The sequence below is a fragment of the Syngnathus acus genome, chromosome 9, assembly GCF_901709675.1.
Source record: "Syngnathus acus chromosome 9, fSynAcu1.2, whole genome shotgun sequence".
NCBI lineage: Eukaryota > Metazoa > Chordata > Actinopteri > Syngnathiformes > Syngnathidae > Syngnathus > Syngnathus acus.
The window spans coordinates 8,847,475-8,864,256 of record NC_051094.1 but is presented as its reverse complement, the minus strand read 5'-3'; the positions used below and the strand labels follow the sequence as shown (position 1 = coordinate 8,864,256).

General features: G+C 43.4%; 4 protein-coding genes across 6 annotated transcripts; 2 read left to right on the top strand and 2 right to left on the bottom strand.

The window, feature by feature from the left end:
* Positions 1-2: 2 nt before the first annotated feature.
* srrd (SRR1 domain containing) lies at positions 3-1,560 on the bottom strand. Its single transcript, XM_037259262.1, has 6 exons — positions 1,319-1,560; positions 1,200-1,240; positions 904-1,091; positions 726-824; positions 489-640; positions 3-410 (listed from the first exon to the last, which is right to left on the bottom strand). Exons 1-6 carry the CDS (start codon positions 1,459-1,461, stop codon positions 158-160), a joined length of 876 nt encoding a protein of 291 aa, XP_037115157.1. The 5' UTR covers positions 1,462-1,560; the 3' UTR covers positions 3-157.
* A 177-nt stretch (positions 1,561-1,737) lies between these two features.
* On the top strand, positions 1,738-6,269 carry tfip11 (tuftelin interacting protein 11). Of its 3 annotated transcripts, none has more exons than XM_037259250.1 (15): positions 1,738-1,876; positions 2,138-2,344; positions 2,460-2,634; positions 2,827-2,983; positions 3,070-3,197; positions 3,303-3,464; positions 3,603-3,794; positions 3,884-4,063; positions 4,169-4,303; positions 4,386-4,489; positions 4,553-4,721; positions 4,937-5,180; positions 5,269-5,411; positions 5,493-5,658; positions 5,772-6,269. In XM_037259250.1, the coding sequence occupies exons 2-15, from the start codon at positions 2,139-2,141 to the stop codon at positions 6,116-6,118; spliced, it is 2,508 nt and encodes an 835-aa protein (XP_037115145.1). In that variant the 5' UTR covers positions 1,738-1,876; position 2,138; the 3' UTR covers positions 6,119-6,269. The 3 variants fall into 3 exon arrangements, with proteins under 3 accessions (XP_037115145.1, XP_037115144.1, XP_037115146.1); XM_037259249.1 differs by having other exon boundaries at positions 1,756-2,027; XM_037259251.1 differs by having other exon boundaries at positions 1,766-1,860.
* A 449-nt stretch (positions 6,270-6,718) lies between these two features.
* thoc5 (THO complex 5) lies at positions 6,719-12,119 on the top strand. The gene is made up of 20 exons (XM_037259257.1): positions 6,719-6,794; positions 7,032-7,137; positions 7,412-7,555; positions 7,687-7,800; positions 7,899-7,996; positions 8,155-8,301; positions 8,392-8,506; positions 8,658-8,790; positions 8,902-8,979; positions 9,080-9,123; positions 9,506-9,605; positions 10,302-10,410; positions 10,482-10,583; positions 10,663-10,759; positions 10,860-10,971; positions 11,059-11,162; positions 11,263-11,350; positions 11,437-11,552; positions 11,626-11,816; positions 11,923-12,119. The coding sequence occupies exons 2-20, from the start codon at positions 7,039-7,041 to the stop codon at positions 11,984-11,986; spliced, it is 2,055 nt and encodes a 684-aa protein (XP_037115152.1). The 5' UTR covers positions 6,719-6,794; positions 7,032-7,038; the 3' UTR covers positions 11,987-12,119.
* A 399-nt stretch (positions 12,120-12,518) lies between these two features.
* LOC119127358 (neurofilament medium polypeptide-like) lies at positions 12,519-16,213 on the bottom strand. The gene is made up of 5 exons (XM_037259255.1): positions 15,558-16,213; positions 15,292-15,412; positions 14,325-14,524; positions 14,111-14,235; positions 12,519-14,031 (listed from the first exon to the last, which is right to left on the bottom strand). Exons 1-5 carry the CDS (start codon positions 16,188-16,190, stop codon positions 12,948-12,950), a joined length of 2,163 nt encoding a protein of 720 aa, XP_037115150.1. The 5' UTR covers positions 16,191-16,213; the 3' UTR covers positions 12,519-12,947.
* Between the last annotated feature and the right edge of the window lie 569 nt (positions 16,214-16,782).

Sequence of the window (16,782 nt, the reverse complement as noted above, 5' to 3'; positions counted from 1 at the left end):
TGGTAATGATGAAGCAACATATCTATTTTTTAAAAGTGAAGACAATTTGCAATTGTATTGACACAAAGTCGATGCACAATTTGTCTTTGCAGGCCAAATATAATTGCACTGAGGGCCACATTTGGCCCACGGGCCAGGGACTGGTTAATCCAGTAGTTCATGTCCTTTCTCCATTCTGCGATTCTTTTTGTATTATTTCCAAATCAGAGCAGTGCTGATAATGTGGCTCAGGCGGCTCTGTCCAGGTAGACTGATTAAGAGTGTTTAGTTTGCTATAATTAAAGGTCATGAGTGCAGTGTCACTAAAGATGTCAGTCAGATGAGATGGACAGTTCAGTTTTCTCTCCTCACACATAGTCACTGCCTGGCTGATGAAACTGTAGTCCCGCTTGAACTCTCTTTCAATCATTCTGTTCGGATGGATGGGAAAAAAAACAAATTAATAAAAATTACAATCCTATTTCCAATCCAATATGTATTGTACAAACCTCTCCCTCATGCCACCAAAGCTGTTTCCGATTATTACCACAAATGGCAGACATTTTGGACTCCAGTTCTTCCACAAGAGGTTGTTGTACAAGGCTTTCCCACAATGCATGAGATAAAAAAGCGTAGGTTTTGTAGCCAGTCGTTTCCCTTCCTGCATGTCAGAGGGTGAAAATTCAAAGTTAATGAATAATCGCATGCCTAACTATGCATGTATACCAACTCATTATCTCACCAACCTCATTATCTGTTAGCACAGTCAGGCCCAACTCTCGGAGTACATCTTTTTCTCCATGGGAGAAAGCAGGATCAAAAACAAAACAGTCTTTTAATGGAATCTAGGAGAGGCACATTCAGTTAGGTTAGTATACTTGAACATTGACATACACAACTGACCACATCAACATATACTTTCACCATTGCTGCATCCAGAAGAAGGAGCATTAGTGCAAGCTGATAACGAGCAGACACGCATGAAGAAAAGGTGCCCAGTCCGTAACACACACATTCAAGTGGACATATTTTGGCATCTAAACTCTCTTGCAGCTGGCCTGTAGAGACCTCCTTGTCCTTTTGGTTCAATGACACCGCCGCCAGCATCTGCTCTGGTGACATAATCAGAGACAATAATGGTGAATCTAATCTGCTGTTTTGGCTTTTTAGTAGGAGGAATAATGAGAAATAACTTTTGTCTCAATTGAAGGGACACTCACCATTCCATTCTTTCCAAAACCCTTCGCATCTCATTTCAGCCCTGCAGAGAATGACAATTAGTATAGAAGTCTGAAATGATTGAATAAATCAAAGTTATAGCTCCGTTAACACATCTTACACAGTTTCTCTGATTCTTTTAAGAGTCTTCCCAACATCCAGTGGTTCAATGCAATGGGATGGAGCTCTTTGGAACGACTTCAAACTTCTGGATGCGCCTTTTCGTCGACGTTGCACTTGCCATTCGCCGTCTATGTCAGACATCTTAATTTAATTCAAATATGTATATGTAACGAATAAATGCCGATTTTGCATTTTCTTTTATTCGCTAAGAATGTTAGTGGCGCGAGGGTATATTTTTGTGTGACACCAGTTTTCTACTTCCGGAGCGATGTCTGATCCGGGGGCAAATAATATTTATGAGTGACCTGAGAAAAAAATACCTAGAATCTATACCGAAATTTGATGAGTGGTCTTTTGTTTCCCATGATTTATAACTACATTTTAAGATCAAAACGGTGGTCAATAGCGTAAATATTTTTTCCCCCCGGAAGTACTCAAAGTGTTCCTGTGTGTGGTGCGCCTAGAAGCTAGTTACTGTTAGCTATCGGACTATTTTTGATGCTACAAGAAAGAACACCCATTTATTCCGTATAGAAATAGGTAATGTGAATTAAAAGTAAGTGGTTGTCGTTTAATGTATTTTTACTAATACATCAAAACGCCGGTTTTATTTATTTACGGTTTCCTAATGACATCTACAGTTCGCAAATAATTCAGATAGATGCGAGGTTTTTGATTTGTTACATTTCTGATTCAAACAACAAAATGTATGTTATTTTGGATATGAATATAATGGATGTTCACGTGCATGCTCTCAATGCATTTGTAATGTTTTTAATCTTGACCCCGGTTGGGTTTGTTTCATCGTTCTTTTCAGAATGTCAATGTCACACCTGTATGGACGGAGGGATGCAGAGGAAGATGGTGTAGATATTGAAAAATTTGAAATCACAGATTGGGATTTGGCCAATGAGTTCAACCCAGACCGCCGCAGACACAGACAGACCAAGGAGCAAATGACTTATGGCATCTGGGCAGAAGGTGACTCTGATGAGGACGAGAGACCCCAATTTGGAGGCAAGAGGTAAGTCATGGTGCTGTTTCCATGCTGAGCCACATCAATCCACGATAATCATTTGGAGGGAGCAAACGACAACTCGTTTTCAAAGAATAGATCATTAAATCAAGTGTTTTTCTAGATCTAAAGACTACACTGCTCCAGTGAACTTTGTGAGTGCGGGATTAAGAAAAACTCCATCCGATGAGAAACAGCAAGAAGAAGAAGAAGAAGAGGAAGGTCCTGATGATTCTGATGATGACGTTCCTTCTGCACCACCGCCGCCTCGAGTGCTAACGACTAAAAAGCTTCAAAAGGTAAATGACAGTTTGATAAAGTGTTTGTTATTCCCTGAGTTGTATATTCTAACAGGTTTGTATAGTACAGTAAAACAAACAATGTTTTATTGTTCTTAACTTGTGGAAAACGTGTTGTGACTTTGCAGCAATAGTAAGATGCGGCTCCCAGGATGACAACAGTTGAGAAGCACTGCTTTTTTGTTTTTCCAGGGTAATATCCGTGGAAACCAGTCTCAAAGGTTTGCAGGGGGTATCCAAACTGGACAAGGAATTGGTTCTTGGGAGAAACACACGAAGGGAATTGGTCAAAAGCTGCTGCAGAAAATGGGCTATCAACCAGGCAGAGGCTTGGGCAAGAACGCGCAAGGTGTGCAGAATTATGGGTACTTAGTTTTAGGTTTGAGGAGGACTGAGATGCACAGTTTGTGACCATTTGCTTTATTAATCCTCCAGGTATCGTCAATCCTATCGAGGCAAAGGTGCGGAAAGGAAAAGGAGCCGTGGGTGCTTATGGCAATGAACGAACCGTACAAAGTCTTCAAGATTTTCCTGTAGTTGACTCGGACGAGGAGGAAGAAAAGGTAACATGCCACTGGTCTTGGCATTCCGATCTTCACCCTCAATTGTCTTAGCAATTGAAAGTAACCTTACGTTGTCATGACATTCTAAATCATCTGTCTCTTTAGGAGTTTCAGAAGGAACTAGGTCAGTGGCGTAAAGATCCAGCAGCCACCGGAGCAAGGAAGAAACCCAAGTACTCCTACAAAACTGTGGAGGAACTGAAGGCTACAGGCAAACTTGCCGGGCGCAGCATAGGAACATCTGCTGGACAGCTGGCACAAGTCAAGGTGAACTAATTAACCCTTTTTATTTGAGACTTGCTGTATCAGCAATAGAATGATGTGTAGAAAACCACCCCTTGATATTGCAAGTAAATATAGTCTACAAGAACGCTCCCCACCTCAGACATATCTTCCCATGTTTAGGTCATCGATATGACTGGAAGAGAGCAAAAGGTATATTCCAGTTACAGTCAGATGTCCAACAAGCACAGCGTGCCAGAAGACGGTCCGCCAAGCACGTCCATGCGGGATCAGAAGGGATCCAGCTTTGCACTTCCTGAGCTTGAACATAACCTTCAACTTTTGATTGACCTTACGGAACAAGACATATTACAGGTACAAGCAAGCTTCTTACAGATAAACACTTCATCCAAAACGTATCACATACCAACATCTGTTTTGCGGTCTCACAACCAATTGTGTAGTCGGCCCGCCGCTTGCAGCATGAGAAAGATGTGGTTGTCTCGCTGAGCCATGAGTCTCAGGCGCTGCAGACCAGGTTGGAAGAAGAACAAGACGCCATCTGTAGAATGGAAGCGGTGCTGGCATTGGTGGATCGTTTCCCTTCTGGAGACACAGCACCAGGCGAGGGACCCACTTTGCAGGTATGTTTTTTATTTTTTTTTAATTGAGCACCCCACAGGACTGACAATCAGTGAGATGTGCAATTATCCTTATTGAAAATATGTTCTTAATTTTGCCTCCTTCAGGAGTGCGCTCGCATCTTTGAGACTTTACAGACAGACTATTATGAGGAATACAAGACGTTGGGTTTGGCTGACTTGGCTGTAGCTGTAGTTCACCCCTTACTCAAAGAAAAACTTTTTTCCTGGAATCCATTGAAGGTGTGTTACTCCTTTCACGTGTTATCAAGTAGGCTGGTATCTTTGATTTGCTCCTGTCAGACTTTGTTTTTGTTTGTTTCAGGACTCTTCTTATTGCCTTGAAGAGGTTGGTAAATGGAGGGTAATTCTCGAATCTCGAAACCTTCTCAATAATGGGCAAGATTCAAACATGGACCCTTACCACAGGTAAAAGCAAACACATGAAATGGCCTCAACTTGTTTTGATGCCACGTGTGTGTGTTGTTCCAGGCTGCTGTGGGAAGTGTGGATCCCAGTGATGCGGTCCTGCGTGTCCGGTTGGCAGCCTCGCATGGTTGGGCCAATGGTGGACTGCGTTGAACTGTGGTCTTCTCTTCTTCCGCTTTGGATCTCAGATTATTTGCTTGAGCAGCTTGTTTTACCGCGGCTGCAGAGAGAGGCAAGACATATTTACGTTAACGCTATATTAGGGGTGGTTTTCTGCGTATTTCTTTTTACTGGTTCTTCTTTGTGTACAATAGAGCACTTTGTGTTGCATTTTTAATACCTGAAAAGTGCTAATCAAATAAAATATGATTTTGATGATGAGTGTATAATCTGATATGATATTTGACTTTGTATCTGCATCTCTCAATCGTGTTTTGTGATTACCAGGTGGATGCGTGGAACCCCTTAACAGACACTGTGCCCATTCACTCATGGATCCACCCTTGGCTGCCTCTTCTCCAATCACGTCTTGAACCTTTATACGCGCCCATCAGGAGCAAACTAGCTAATGCTTTGCAGCGGTGGCACCCCAGTGATGCCTCAGCACGCCTCATCCTGCAACCGTGGAAAGATGTTTTTAGCCTTGGAGCTTGGGAGGCCTTCATGGTGAAAAACATCATCCCTAAATTAGGTAAGCGTCTCCTTCTTGTCTTTCACGCCTTTTTTACCCCCTATTCTTTTTCTGACGGTAAAGTGTTATTACATCTGGCCTCTTACAGCTCTGTGTCTGGAGGAGCTGGTTATCAACCCTCACCAGCAGCAAATGGAGCCCTTTAACTGGGTGATAGACTGGGAGGGAATGCTGTCACCATCTAGTCTGGTCTCCCTGCTGGACAAAAACTTCTTTCCAAAATGGCTGCAAGTAAGGAACTCTCACAAGCAAAGCAATGGAGCAACATAACTTCTAACTCATATTTGACTTTGTTTGGTCTGTTCACAAAAGGTCCTGTGTTCATGGCTGAGCAACAGTCCTAATTATGAGGAAATCACCAAATGGTACCTCGGTTGGAAGACCATGTTCAGCGATGCCTTGTTGTCACAGACAGTCATAAAAGACAAGTTTAATGAAGCGTTGGACATCATGAACCGTGCAGTATCTTCGGGCATGGGTGGGTTTCAGGAAATACGTAGCGGTACAAGCCCGTGTCTGCATTTATTTCATGAAATATTAAGAGTCGAAGACATGGCATGACAACTTAGTGTGCTTCGTGTGTACCCACAGGTGGATACATGCAACCAGGTGCGAGAGAAAACATTGCATATCTCACTCAGACAGAGAGAAGAAAGGACTTCCACTATGAAGCCATGCAAGAGCGCAGGGATGCGGAGTGTGTCGCTCACAGGGGTGCCAGTGTTAGTGTACCCACAAACTTCAAAGATCTCATCCAGACCAAGGCTGAGGAGAACAACATTGTGTTCATGCCCATAGTGGCCAAACGGCATGAGGGCAAGCAGCTGTACACATTCGGGCGTATTGTCATCTACATAGACAGGGGTGTGGTATTCGTGCAAGGAGAAAAGACGTGGGTTCCCACATCCCTGCAGAGTCTGATAGATATGGCCAAGTGATTTTAAATACCAGTTATCGTGTAAAAGTTAGGTACAGTAAATGTTCTATTTTGTGTGTGTGATTCCATCAGCTAGTATCACAATAATTATTGTATACTTGTTAAAACTATGTGGAGTTGCAAATAAATGATTTTCCGTAAAAAAAAAAAAAGTGATTTCCCTATATTTTAAAAGTCAATGTATATGGCAAGAATGTCAGCCCTTTGTTTTCGTACAGTCCAAGTAAAGTGGTCATAGTCATAACAAATAACATACGAATTAAAGGATATTTGATTTTCTATTCAAACTCAATCGCATCTTAATGCCCACAATATTTATAAACTGAGATGCTCCAATGTGCATAAAATAAAGGAACAGGAATTTGACTAAATATGAAATAATAAATATGGTTTTATTAAGTTACAGATGTTAAAACACCAAACAGTATTTTAATGTTGAAATTAGAAAATATTTACGCAAAATGTGCACACATTGAACTATTGTAAAAATGTTTAAAACGACTTAATGTACTGCAGACTGTAGTTTATTGTTATCACTGTCCTATAGGTGGCAGTAGAGGACAGCTCGCTTCGAAATGTCGAAGTTTTTGGCCCTGAACAGCTTCCGTTTGCAGTTCCGTACTTCAGAATGCGCTCTGTGTGAGAATTCCGCCTTTATATTCCTGCACATCATACAGGTACGTAGGTGTATGTAGAAGTCCTACCAGTATGTATCTGTTATTATTTTGTTTATTTGAACTGAAAAAGGCTCTATAAACCGTCAACCTAAGCAAAACGTATTGTTAAAGCGAGTTAAGCGTGCTAGCTAACTAGCCCAGCCGTCCCTGCATTGTTAGCATAAAAATCCGTGGCATTGAATGTAGTTATTTTTTTTCCCCGTCTCTCACATTATAGAATATTTTGATCCCATCCAGCTTTCAAATGTCTTCCGACGCACTCAAAAAGCGAAAAGCGAAGGTTCTTCGCAACGAAGCAGGAAATCCAGAGGTGAAGCGAGGCAGAGGTGACGGAGATCAGCAGGTAAATTGAATGAGCTCAGAAACCTTTTGCACTAGATTTCCATTTGTGTATGGTTTTAAGCGCTGATAACGCACATAATATCATTTTTGGACTGCGCACTTTTTGTGTTAAGCAAATGGTTAATGTGTTGGTGAGGAAGGGGAAATAGCGAGTCACAAACACGTAGAGAAGTCCCACTGCTTGAGATGAGTTCACCTTGCATTTCCAGGATCAGAGCTTTTGGGCCTTACTGACCGCTGTTGATTCACCCAATTATGTGTATGTATATTTCTAGGATGTACGTGTCTACAATGAGGAGGTGGAACTGGATGGCCGGGACCCTGAGGACGACTTCCTCCAGTTTAAAGAATCCTGTGACGGTTTGGCCACACTGATGGGTGAAATACAGAAGCTCAAAGCCAGTGGGGCAAAGGAAGGGGTGAGATCAATTCTCTTAATCAGTTAAGTGTGGGTTGAGGGCTCTGGGAATAACGTGTAGGCACATCATCTACCTGTGTACTAATTTCTTTTTTACCCTGAAAAGCAAATCATTGTCAATGTGTCTTGCAGTGCGCTGAAGTTGAGCGGAAACGCTTGGAGAGTTGCAACCACTTTATGACTCTGAAAAAACTCAACCGTCTGGCTCACATGCGTCTCAAAAGAGGCAGAGATCAGACACATGAGGTAAGCACATTGAGTACTTGAGCAATCATTTAGACTCACATATTATTGTTGGTCATTGGCATGTAGTGTGACGGCGAAAAGTGATTTATGCTCCACAGGCAAAGCAGAAAGTGGATGTGCTTCACCTCCAGTTGCAGAATCTTCTGTATGAAGTCCTGCATCTTCAGAAGGAAATCAGCAAATGTTTGGAGTTCAAGTAAGCATGAAATACCTTCTTAACCTTGAATCAATTTTAGACAAAGCTATGGTCAAGTGAAGATATAAAGTGTTATTCTTACTTAAACTTGTTGTCTTATCTTTTGACAGTTTGTCTTGAAAAATGCGACTTAATTAGCGTCTATGTTGTCGTCTCAGGTCTAAGCATGAGGAAATAGAACTCGTGACCGAGGAAGAGTTTTACAAGGATGCACCGCAGGAAATTTCCAGGCCGCAACTCACTAAAAATGATCCGCACCAGCTCACACTGGCACGGTTAGACTGGGAGCTTGAACAGAGAAAAAGGTACTCAAACTTTTTGTACACCACAGCTCATTTAATGCACGATGCCCCGAAATTTCTACATACGGAAAGTTTAATTACTAATTGACGCAGGTTGGCCGAGACATACAAAGAGTCTCAGGCCACCAAAGAGAAGATCCAGAAGAGTATTGAGGTTAAGAAGGAACAACTGACGAGTTTGCAGCCTGGCCTGAATGCCATCATGCAGGTATAAGTCCCATTTGTTGTAGCTAGGCCGGTGGATCGATACAAGATACTTTAGGCTTATCTTGGATTGTACATCAACAGTCTGTTTGTATAGGTTTGTTTTTGTATTCCCTGAGTGCCGTTGTGATTATTGCGCCCTCTTCTTTGCCAAGGCCTCCCTCCCGGTGCAAGAGTACCTTGCCGTGCCTGTTGAACAGACCCAGAAGCACACCGAGGTTGCTCAGCACTTGCCACCACCCCTCTACGTCCTTTTTGTTCAAGCCAACGCATACGGACAAGCATGCGGTGAGGAAGCTTCGCTTACACACTGGAATACTGGCCACTCTTTTATATTTGCTCCTATACCTGGAGTTTGGAGAACAAAGTTCTACTCTGAGTGATTTTGTTTTCATTCAGACAAGAACTTGTGTGTAACAATCAGCGGGGACGTGGATGAGGCCAAGGCTATGTCCAAACCTCCAGAGGATTCTCAAGGTGAACGTCAATAGTATATGTGCACCATTTATGTGCAAACAAAACAAGAAACCCACACTGCACTGCTATTTTATCAACGCACTCGTTCTGTGTCGTGCAGATGATGACAGTGACTCAGACGCAGAGGAGGAGCAGGAAAAAACGGTGAGTCTCGGCTCATCCTAGGCACACACGGGTCGGTGAGGTCAGCCAATCCTTCAGATTCGCATCCCTGCGACTGTCACAACATGTCCCCTGAAGCTCCAACTGTCGCACTGAGGATGGAGAAGGAATGTTGATCGCTTTCTGTATCAGAATGGCTGCCAGCTGACAGATTGTTGGTTTATGTTTCTTTTGCCAGGAATGGCTGAGTAGCTTTGCCCTAAACACACTTTAATGGAATGACAATATATATTTATTTTTACATGAAGTATCTCAGAAACTTTCATGTCATCAGTTTCTCTATAATTAGATAGCTCAGGTGTAATATGTTTTGTCAACTAAAAGGTTTCTGTACATTATTAAAACATTATTATACACTTTGCAGAAGAGGAGACGGTCAACTGCAGGCGGCCACCTGGATGACAAAAGACGAGAGATGCTCAAGAGGCACCCACTGTCCCTCTCTTTTGACCTGAAATGTAAAGGTAATTCATTTCCCACTATTGATGCCTTGAAATGCCAAGTCTACACAAAATTTGATGAGGACAAGCTCTCCCCATGTCATTTAAAATCGCACATTACCCTTTGTGTGTGGTGGGAAAAGTGAGAATTAATAGTTGTGCTTAGATATCACACTTGAATTTTGTGTGACTTCTGTGCTGGTGACTAAAGGTGCACATATAGAGCTGCATTGCAGGTTTTACTTACCCTAAAGGGGGGGGGGGGGGGGGGTGCGCTCATATTTGTGCTTATACAGCAATTCAAGGTGCTGTAAGCACATTTTCTCATGAGTGCTCTTTGTCTAACTGCTGAGCTCTCTCACACCTTACCTCTGATCAGCTGTCGTCTGCCAGCTTCACGCATCGCTTGGTATGTCCTGAAGGTCATTATGACTCCATTGTGCGTCATCACAAGCGCATCCTGTTTGATGCACGAGGAGGTCCGAGCGGGACAACCACGTAGTACTGTAGCAGGTTTAAGTGTTCACAGACCGTTTTGTGGCCTTTAGATGATATGTTGTTAATTAATTAATAAATATAATATATAACAATTGTTATATATCATTATTGTTATTTATACAGTCGATTAGAATATAGTATTTCCGTGAGGTATCTACGTCGTAGATGATCCTAGTATCGAGTTGACTTTGGAATGTACTAATTACCAATTTGTTTTTGCAGATGGCAGCGTCCTCAATCTGTACTTCTACTACCTGATAAATCTCAACATCATGACAGTCAAAGCTAAGATTTCTGCAGCCACAGACCTCACCACAGCCATCAGTGCAGGGTAGGTTCACGTTTGCGTCTAGATTTAAGCCTTCACCTCTCCGCTGCTAATCATGAGCACTGCCTTTATAGGGCACTGGTCGAATCCGAGACCCTTCTCAGCTGTTTGTACTCCAACGATCATGGAAGAGAAACACCCAATCCAGCCAACCGTTATCAGTTTGATAAAGTCGGGTAAGGAGGCCGTTCTAAGCAGTCGTGTCGAAAACAATTTAATTCGGTACGATTTACAAATGTCACGTTACCTCCCCAGTATTGTTTCTTTTGTCGACTACGTGGAGGAGCTGGGTCATCCCTACAAGTGGGTACAGAATCTTGGAGGGCTGCATTTTCCCAGTGATACCTCAGATGTGAGTGCTGTGCTGTATGCATGTGACATTTCCAGTATTTTACATGTTGCTTGTATAAGCACCATCATTTGGTCTCACGTCTTACTGCCTGTTTCCCCAGGGTGTGCTTGTGGGCAGCTCTTTGAGCGCGAGCCATATGGAGAACACCATGAAGCTTCTGAGGGGGCGGGTCCTGTCCCGCTTGGCTCTACATAAGCAGTTTGCTTCATTAGGTAGGTTCAAGCTACCATTAATTGTGCACAATTGGTCCTAATGAAGATCTCTTCAATCGAGGCTGAGGTTGTTCTTCTCTCCAACAGAGCACAACATCATCCCCGTCACCAGTGAGTGTTTGCACATCTTTCCAGCTAAGATTATTTCCCGGTTAGCTCAATGGACCACCATCACCCACGAGGAGTACATGGTATGGACACACACTCCAGTCTGAATGCTTGATAGTGGCGTTTTGAGTGTTTTTTTTTTTTATAGTTGGGTCATTTAATTATGCATCTCTTCTCTGCTAGGACCTGACCTTTACACGCCATGTGACTGATGCTGGTCTGGCAAAAGAGACTGACATGTACTTTCTTGGAGTTGTTGAGCGGGGCACTGGTAACCTGTTGTTTTATTCCACGACATTTTGTTACCCCTTTATACAAATTTCTCAACCCATATGATATTTGTATCCATGTTTGTAGCTCGCCTGCAGGCTGCGGTGGTGCTGAATCCCCGGTACCCAGAAATCTCTCCTCTTTTCTCACTCTCTCTCAACTGGAAGGGGGAGCGCAGCGGACGCGCTGATGACAACCTTCGGGTAAAAACTTTTTATAATTATTGTTAATGTCCCGTACACTAAAAACAAGCTGACTCGCGTGGTTTGGGTCCAGGCCATGGAGAGTGAGGTGAACGTGTTCAAAAACGAACTGCAGGGGCCACGTCCAGGCTACCAGCTCTTGACCAATCAGATTTCACGCCTGTGTGTCTGTCTGGATGTCTATTTGGAGACTGAAGAACAGGATGATGGTGTGGAAGGACCACGGGAGTTCCCCCGCGAAAAGATGTGCCTGCGTACTGTCAAGTGTGTACTAAACAGAATAAAATGCACTGATCTCTGACATCCACTTTTATCTGACTTGCGTTCTTTTTTTTTTCTTTTTTTTTTTCTTCTTTTTTTTCCCTCCTAGGGGTCCAAATCGTCTGAAGCCATTCAAATACAACCACCCTCTGGGCCTCTTCAGTCATCGCTAAAATTTGACTTGTGATTCATTTGACAAATTTTAACTCATGTTTGATTTGAAGCATTTTAGACAAGCTGTAGACATATAAAATAATCATATGAGTTGAAAATAAACTGATCCCTTATTTTCCTGAAAAAAGAAAATGTGTCTAGGCTGTTTTTGGTTGTCTAAATTGACCACATTTCATGTTGCCGCTACACCTCACTGCTGCTTTATTTATAAAACGTGCACTCACTCATTGTGTGATACATGCACAGCATTTTCATTGAATACATCTACAAACGGCAAATCAGTCACGTATACTTTGTGTTTCGTTCTATTAGTTGCACACACTCAAATCTAAGACAGAATATGGAAATATGCAACCAAAGAGGAAATTGACTGGTGTCACGACGCTCCTCACTTATACATGAGTGAGGTTTGCGAGATGTGAGGATAGCTGCAGTCTCCACCCCTTCTACTGCAATGCAGGCAAGTTTTGCTGCATTTACCTTTCAAACTTCCCTTAACAAATCCTCACATCAGGCTAGCATGACAGCTTCCCCTGCACACCACAATATATGATCATTCTTTTCTTTTGTGTTGCATATTTATCAGGTTTATTGATACACATGACAGTCAAGTGTTGTCAGAGCATGGCGGGCCAGAGTGAGATGTCTCACCTGTGAAGCCAAACATTAAAGTGCACAAGCATCCAAGATTGTCTCACTAAGTTCTAACATAGCAAATGTAATATAGATATTTGTATAGACTATATTGAAATATATTTTTGGGCATCATGATATTCTCATCCTTGAAGGCTAGTGCAGGTAAAGTGCACTTATTATTGTCACATTCACTTGAAGAGCTTGCCTACAAACATGGTAGCATACGTACATAGGAAGTAGCACAATAAAAACAAAAATTGCTTATACTTGAGCATCCTTCCTGCTCTCACCTGAAGAGTTTGTTTTTTTTAGTTGGCTGAAGCTTCACTTCTCCTTTTTGTCTTTGGACTCTGTGCCAGGAGATTTTGCCACCGTCTCTTTCTTCCCTGCGTTATCAGCACCTTTATTTATCTCCTTTTTCTCTTCTGGTTTCTTGCTCTCTGGTATCGCAGGCTCAATTTTAGGCTTCTCCTCCTGCTTCTTATCTGGCTCTGCCTTGGCCGGTTTAGGAGCTGAGGGCTTCTCCTCAACTGGGGGAGGAGGAGCCTCTTCTTTTGGTTTGGAGGTTGGTGCTTTGCTCTCAGCAGGTTTTGGAGTTTCTTCCTTTGGCGCCACAGTTGTTTGGCTGTCTTTCTTCACGTCAGGTTTGTCATCCTTCTTACTCTCTGCTTCTTTCTCCTTGTTCTCCTTCTCCTTTACTGGTTGTCCAACCTTTTCCTCTTTGACTGGTGGATCCCTCTTTTCATCTTTAACAGGCTCCGGCTTGTCTTTTTTCTCCTCTTTAGTGTCGTCTTTGGCAGCAGGGGCTGGTTTGACCTTCTCAGACGGTTCAGGTGTCTTGGGAGGAGGGGATTTAGACCGTGGGGATTTGTTTGGAGGAGATTTGGGTGACTCTTCAGGGGATTTAGCAATGGGAGATTTAGCCGGTGGTGATTTGGACTCTGGCGATTTTGGGGGAGATTTAGGCTGAGGAGACTTTGGGACTTTCTCTGGTGATTTAGCAATGGGAGATTTAGCCGGTGGTGATTTGGACTCTGGCGATTTTGGGGGAGATTTAGGCTGAGGAGACTTTGGGACCTTCTCTGGTGATTTTGACTTGGGAGAATTCGGGACTTTCTCTGACGATTTGTCAATCTCTTGTTCACCTGCTCCCTCTATTTTGTCCTCCTTTTCCTCTACTTTGTTTTCTTCCTCTTCTACCTCTTTGTCTTCCTCCTCTTCTTTAGTCTCCTCACCTTCTTCTTCCTCTTCTGCCTCCTCTGTCACCTCTGTGACCTGGGTCTCATCTGTCTGCTCTTGAACAATCACTTTATCTTCTTTCACTTTGAGATGTGCCGAAAGTCTGTTATCCAAGTAGGAGTAGGGACTGTCTGACACAAGACGACTCTCTTCTCCCTCCAGTAGTTTCCTGGTTTTGGGGACATGGAAGCTTTGATTATCAGAAAAAATGGAATGAGCAACATGTAATATTTTATCAGGGCACCAACCTGTAGGCCGCTATTTCAATATCTAGAGCCATCTTCACATTCAGAAGTTCCTGATAGTCCTTTAGCTGGCTGGCCATCTCCCATTTGGTGTTTTTCAGCTCAGAGTCCAAATGATTGATGGTGTCCTGCAGAATGAACACATGATTATGACATGGAGATTTAGCAAACCATTGTCTTTTGCTTGCTTCTATTGAGATGTTTGTGGTTGTCCTGCCTGGAGTAAATCAAGGTCGTCTCGGTGTCTGTCCTCGCTCGCCATACGCTGCCTCTCCAGCGACTCCTTGGTTCCCCGGAGAGTCTCCAGCTCGATGGTGCGACTCTGGAGCTGACGACGATATTCCACGATTTCCTCTTGGGTCCCCCGGATGGCATGTTGATTGGATCTGGCCGCCTCTGTCAGACGCTCCATGCGTACTATACAAAGTCAGCCCAGATGTTTGGTTGGTCGGTCACAAGATGCATAGGACAAACACAGCACATTTTCATGTAGCTTCCCCACATACTCTGTAGTGTTTCTGACAAAGCATCATGCCCAGTTCCCCTCTTGTAAGCATGAGTGAGCCTCACTGCTGCAGTCAGCATGACATCACATACAGTAGACAAGGTCATACTGCTACCTGTGGTTGTTTGGTCCCAAACAGATCAGCAGGGTGTTTCTTTCCATACAATGTGAGCCTTCTAAATATACTTGAATGCTTCATCTTCACCAATTTATCCAATAATAACAACAATAATCTGTCTTACAGGCTAGATATATGTGCAAACACTTGGTGCATATATCAATCAAGTTATTGTTAAGAGATGAAGGTTACTCGTCATAGCCTACTTCCACACCAACAAAAATTCGAGAATTCATTGACTGTGACCTTGAAGCGATTATACTGTATTTGTTGATGTTTTAGCTTCAAGGTTAAACAACTTAAACACCAATACTTCAGGCGAAAAAGAAATAAGGCTTCCTTACCAGTATTTGGTGCTACACTGCGGCATGCAAGGCGTTTTGTTTCACAGAATCACTTATTTGCGTTTCACAATTTTTCATGACTTCTGATATCAAAACAACATACTACATGTATTTATTAGATGCAGCCTGAAATTAAAATGAGTTTGACACCTCATTACCCCTGTAACCCCTTAAAATAATGTTTTGGAACTTTTACTCCCGCTGGTACCCGCCTTACCTTTGAACCAGTCCTCGGCTTGGTTGGCGTTATTTCCTGTGTGGCGGTCAAGCTGTGCGCGGATCTCCTGCAAGGCTCCGGTCACGTCCACTTTTGGTGAGTCACGCAGATCAAAGGTCATCTAAGTAAGGGAAGCCATTTATTTGAAATCCTACTAGTGCAATGACTTGTCAATATACCAGTGCAGTCATTTTTCTCAATACTGAGACAACTCAGCACACTAAGGACTAGTATTGTACAGTAAGATATCGAACGCCATGCCACACCTGTGCGCCTTGAATTTCAGCAAGGAGCTCGGCCACTTCTTTCTCGTGGTTCTTCTTGAGGAAGGCGGCCTCCTCGTCCAGGGCGCCGAGCTTCCTGTCCAGATCCATTCGGGTCATCTGGCACTCGTTTACGTACTTCTTCATGGCCTGCACTGTCGCGTCCAGCTCCTCGCGACCGCGCGCCTCATCTTCCAAACGGGTGCGCATCTGCTGGATGTCTTCCTCCAGGCGTTCGTACTCAACAGCCGCGCGACCTTTTTCTCTGTTAAGTTGCCCTATGAAAGCCCGGAGGTCGTCCAGTTCCCGCTCGTAGTTCTCCCCCACGGAGGCGCGCCCGCTCTGGCTCTGCCGCAGGGCTGCCGCTTCGGCTTCTAAGTTGCGGTTGTGCATCTCCAGGCTGCGCACCTTGTCGATGTAGCCGGCGAAGCGGTCGTTGAGCGCCTGCAGGATCTCCTTCTCGCTCCTGCGGGACATGTCCCCGTTGAAGGCGTCCAGGTTGTCCCCGCAGGACTGCGGGCTGCTGTAGGTGAGGCGACGGCGCTGGGAGTGGAAGCCACTGGAGGACACCGAGGCTGGCCGAGCCTTACGGAGCCCGCTCGGGCTGAAAAAGTGGCTCTCCACGGTGAAACTCATGTTGAGGACTGCAGCAAGAGGTGGGGAGCGTCTGGCTTATATATGTGGTGGTGGGGGTGGGATCACCAAGTCAGCACCACTGCTGTTTAAAGACACACTTTTGCACGAGTTTTTTTGCTCTAATACAATGTTTGTCAAACTTTCTACACCATCCCTCAAACCCATCATGACCAACATCGGAACGCAGTAGTGTGTAGCAGGTTTAAGTGTTTACAGACCGTTTTGTGGGCTTTAGATGATATGTTGTTAATTAATTAATTAATATAATATATAACAATTGTTATATATCATTATTGTTATTTATACAGTCGATTAGAATATAGTATTTCCATGAGGTATTTTTGGAACATTCCCAAATAGCACGCAGTCAAATATACTTTTGATGAGTTGTCATCATTAAAAAAAACAACGTAATTAATCAACCCAAACAAATAAAAGATGCCAAATTGAAAACATCTATTCAGTTAAAAGAAAAATACACTCGAATCCTATTCCTATGATAAAAGCCCTGCAGAATTAATATACGCAGGTAGCATGGCTGTGCGATGTGCATTCTGCTGATGCTTAAAGCCTTGATGCTGCAGTGTGAGTT

What these genes read in the sequence shown, in the direction of transcription:
- tfip11 (XM_037259250.1), top strand. Translation starts at nt 2,139, where the DNA reads ATGTCAATGTCACACCTGTATGGACGGAGGGATGCAGAGGAAGATGGT. An exon ending in GCGAGGGACCCACTTTGCAG is followed by an intron (nt 4,064 to 4,168) that starts GTATGTTTTTTA and finishes TGCCTCCTTCAG; the next exon opens with GAGTGCGCTCGCATCTTTGA. An exon ending in TGCAGTATCTTCGGGCATGG is followed by an intron (nt 5,659 to 5,771) that starts GTGGGTTTCAGG and finishes GTGTACCCACAG; the next exon opens with GTGGATACATGCAACCAGGT.
- thoc5 (XM_037259257.1), top strand. Translation starts at nt 7,039, where the DNA reads ATGTCTTCCGACGCACTCAAAAAGCGAAAAGCGAAGGTTCTTCGCAAC. An exon ending in GAGGTGACGGAGATCAGCAG is followed by an intron (nt 7,138 to 7,411) that starts GTAAATTGAATG and finishes GTATATTTCTAG; the next exon opens with GATGTACGTGTCTACAATGA. An exon ending in AGCAAATGTTTGGAGTTCAA is followed by an intron (nt 7,997 to 8,154) that starts GTAAGCATGAAA and finishes TTGTCGTCTCAG; the next exon opens with GTCTAAGCATGAGGAAATAG.
- LOC119127358 (XM_037259255.1), bottom strand. Translation starts at nt 16,190, where the DNA reads ATGAGTTTCACCGTGGAGAGCCACTTTTTCAGCCCGAGCGGGCTCCGT. An exon ending in AGCCGAGGACTGGTTCAAAG is followed by an intron (nt 14,525 to 15,291) that starts GTAAGGCGGGTA and finishes GACTTTGTATAG; the next exon opens with TACGCATGGAGCGTCTGACA. An exon ending in ACGACCTTGATTTACTCCAG is followed by an intron (nt 14,236 to 14,324) that starts GCAGGACAACCA and finishes TTCATTCTGCAG; the next exon opens with GACACCATCAATCATTTGGA.
- srrd (XM_037259262.1), bottom strand. Translation starts at nt 1,461, where the DNA reads ATGTCTGACATAGACGGCGAATGGCAAGTGCAACGTCGACGAAAAGGC. An exon ending in GTTTTGGAAAGAATGGAATG is followed by an intron (nt 1,092 to 1,199) that starts GTGAGTGTCCCT and finishes TTATGTCACCAG; the next exon opens with AGCAGATGCTGGCGGCGGTG. An exon ending in CTGTGCTAACAGATAATGAG is followed by an intron (nt 641 to 725) that starts GTTGGTGAGATA and finishes TCTGACATGCAG; the next exon opens with GAAGGGAAACGACTGGCTAC.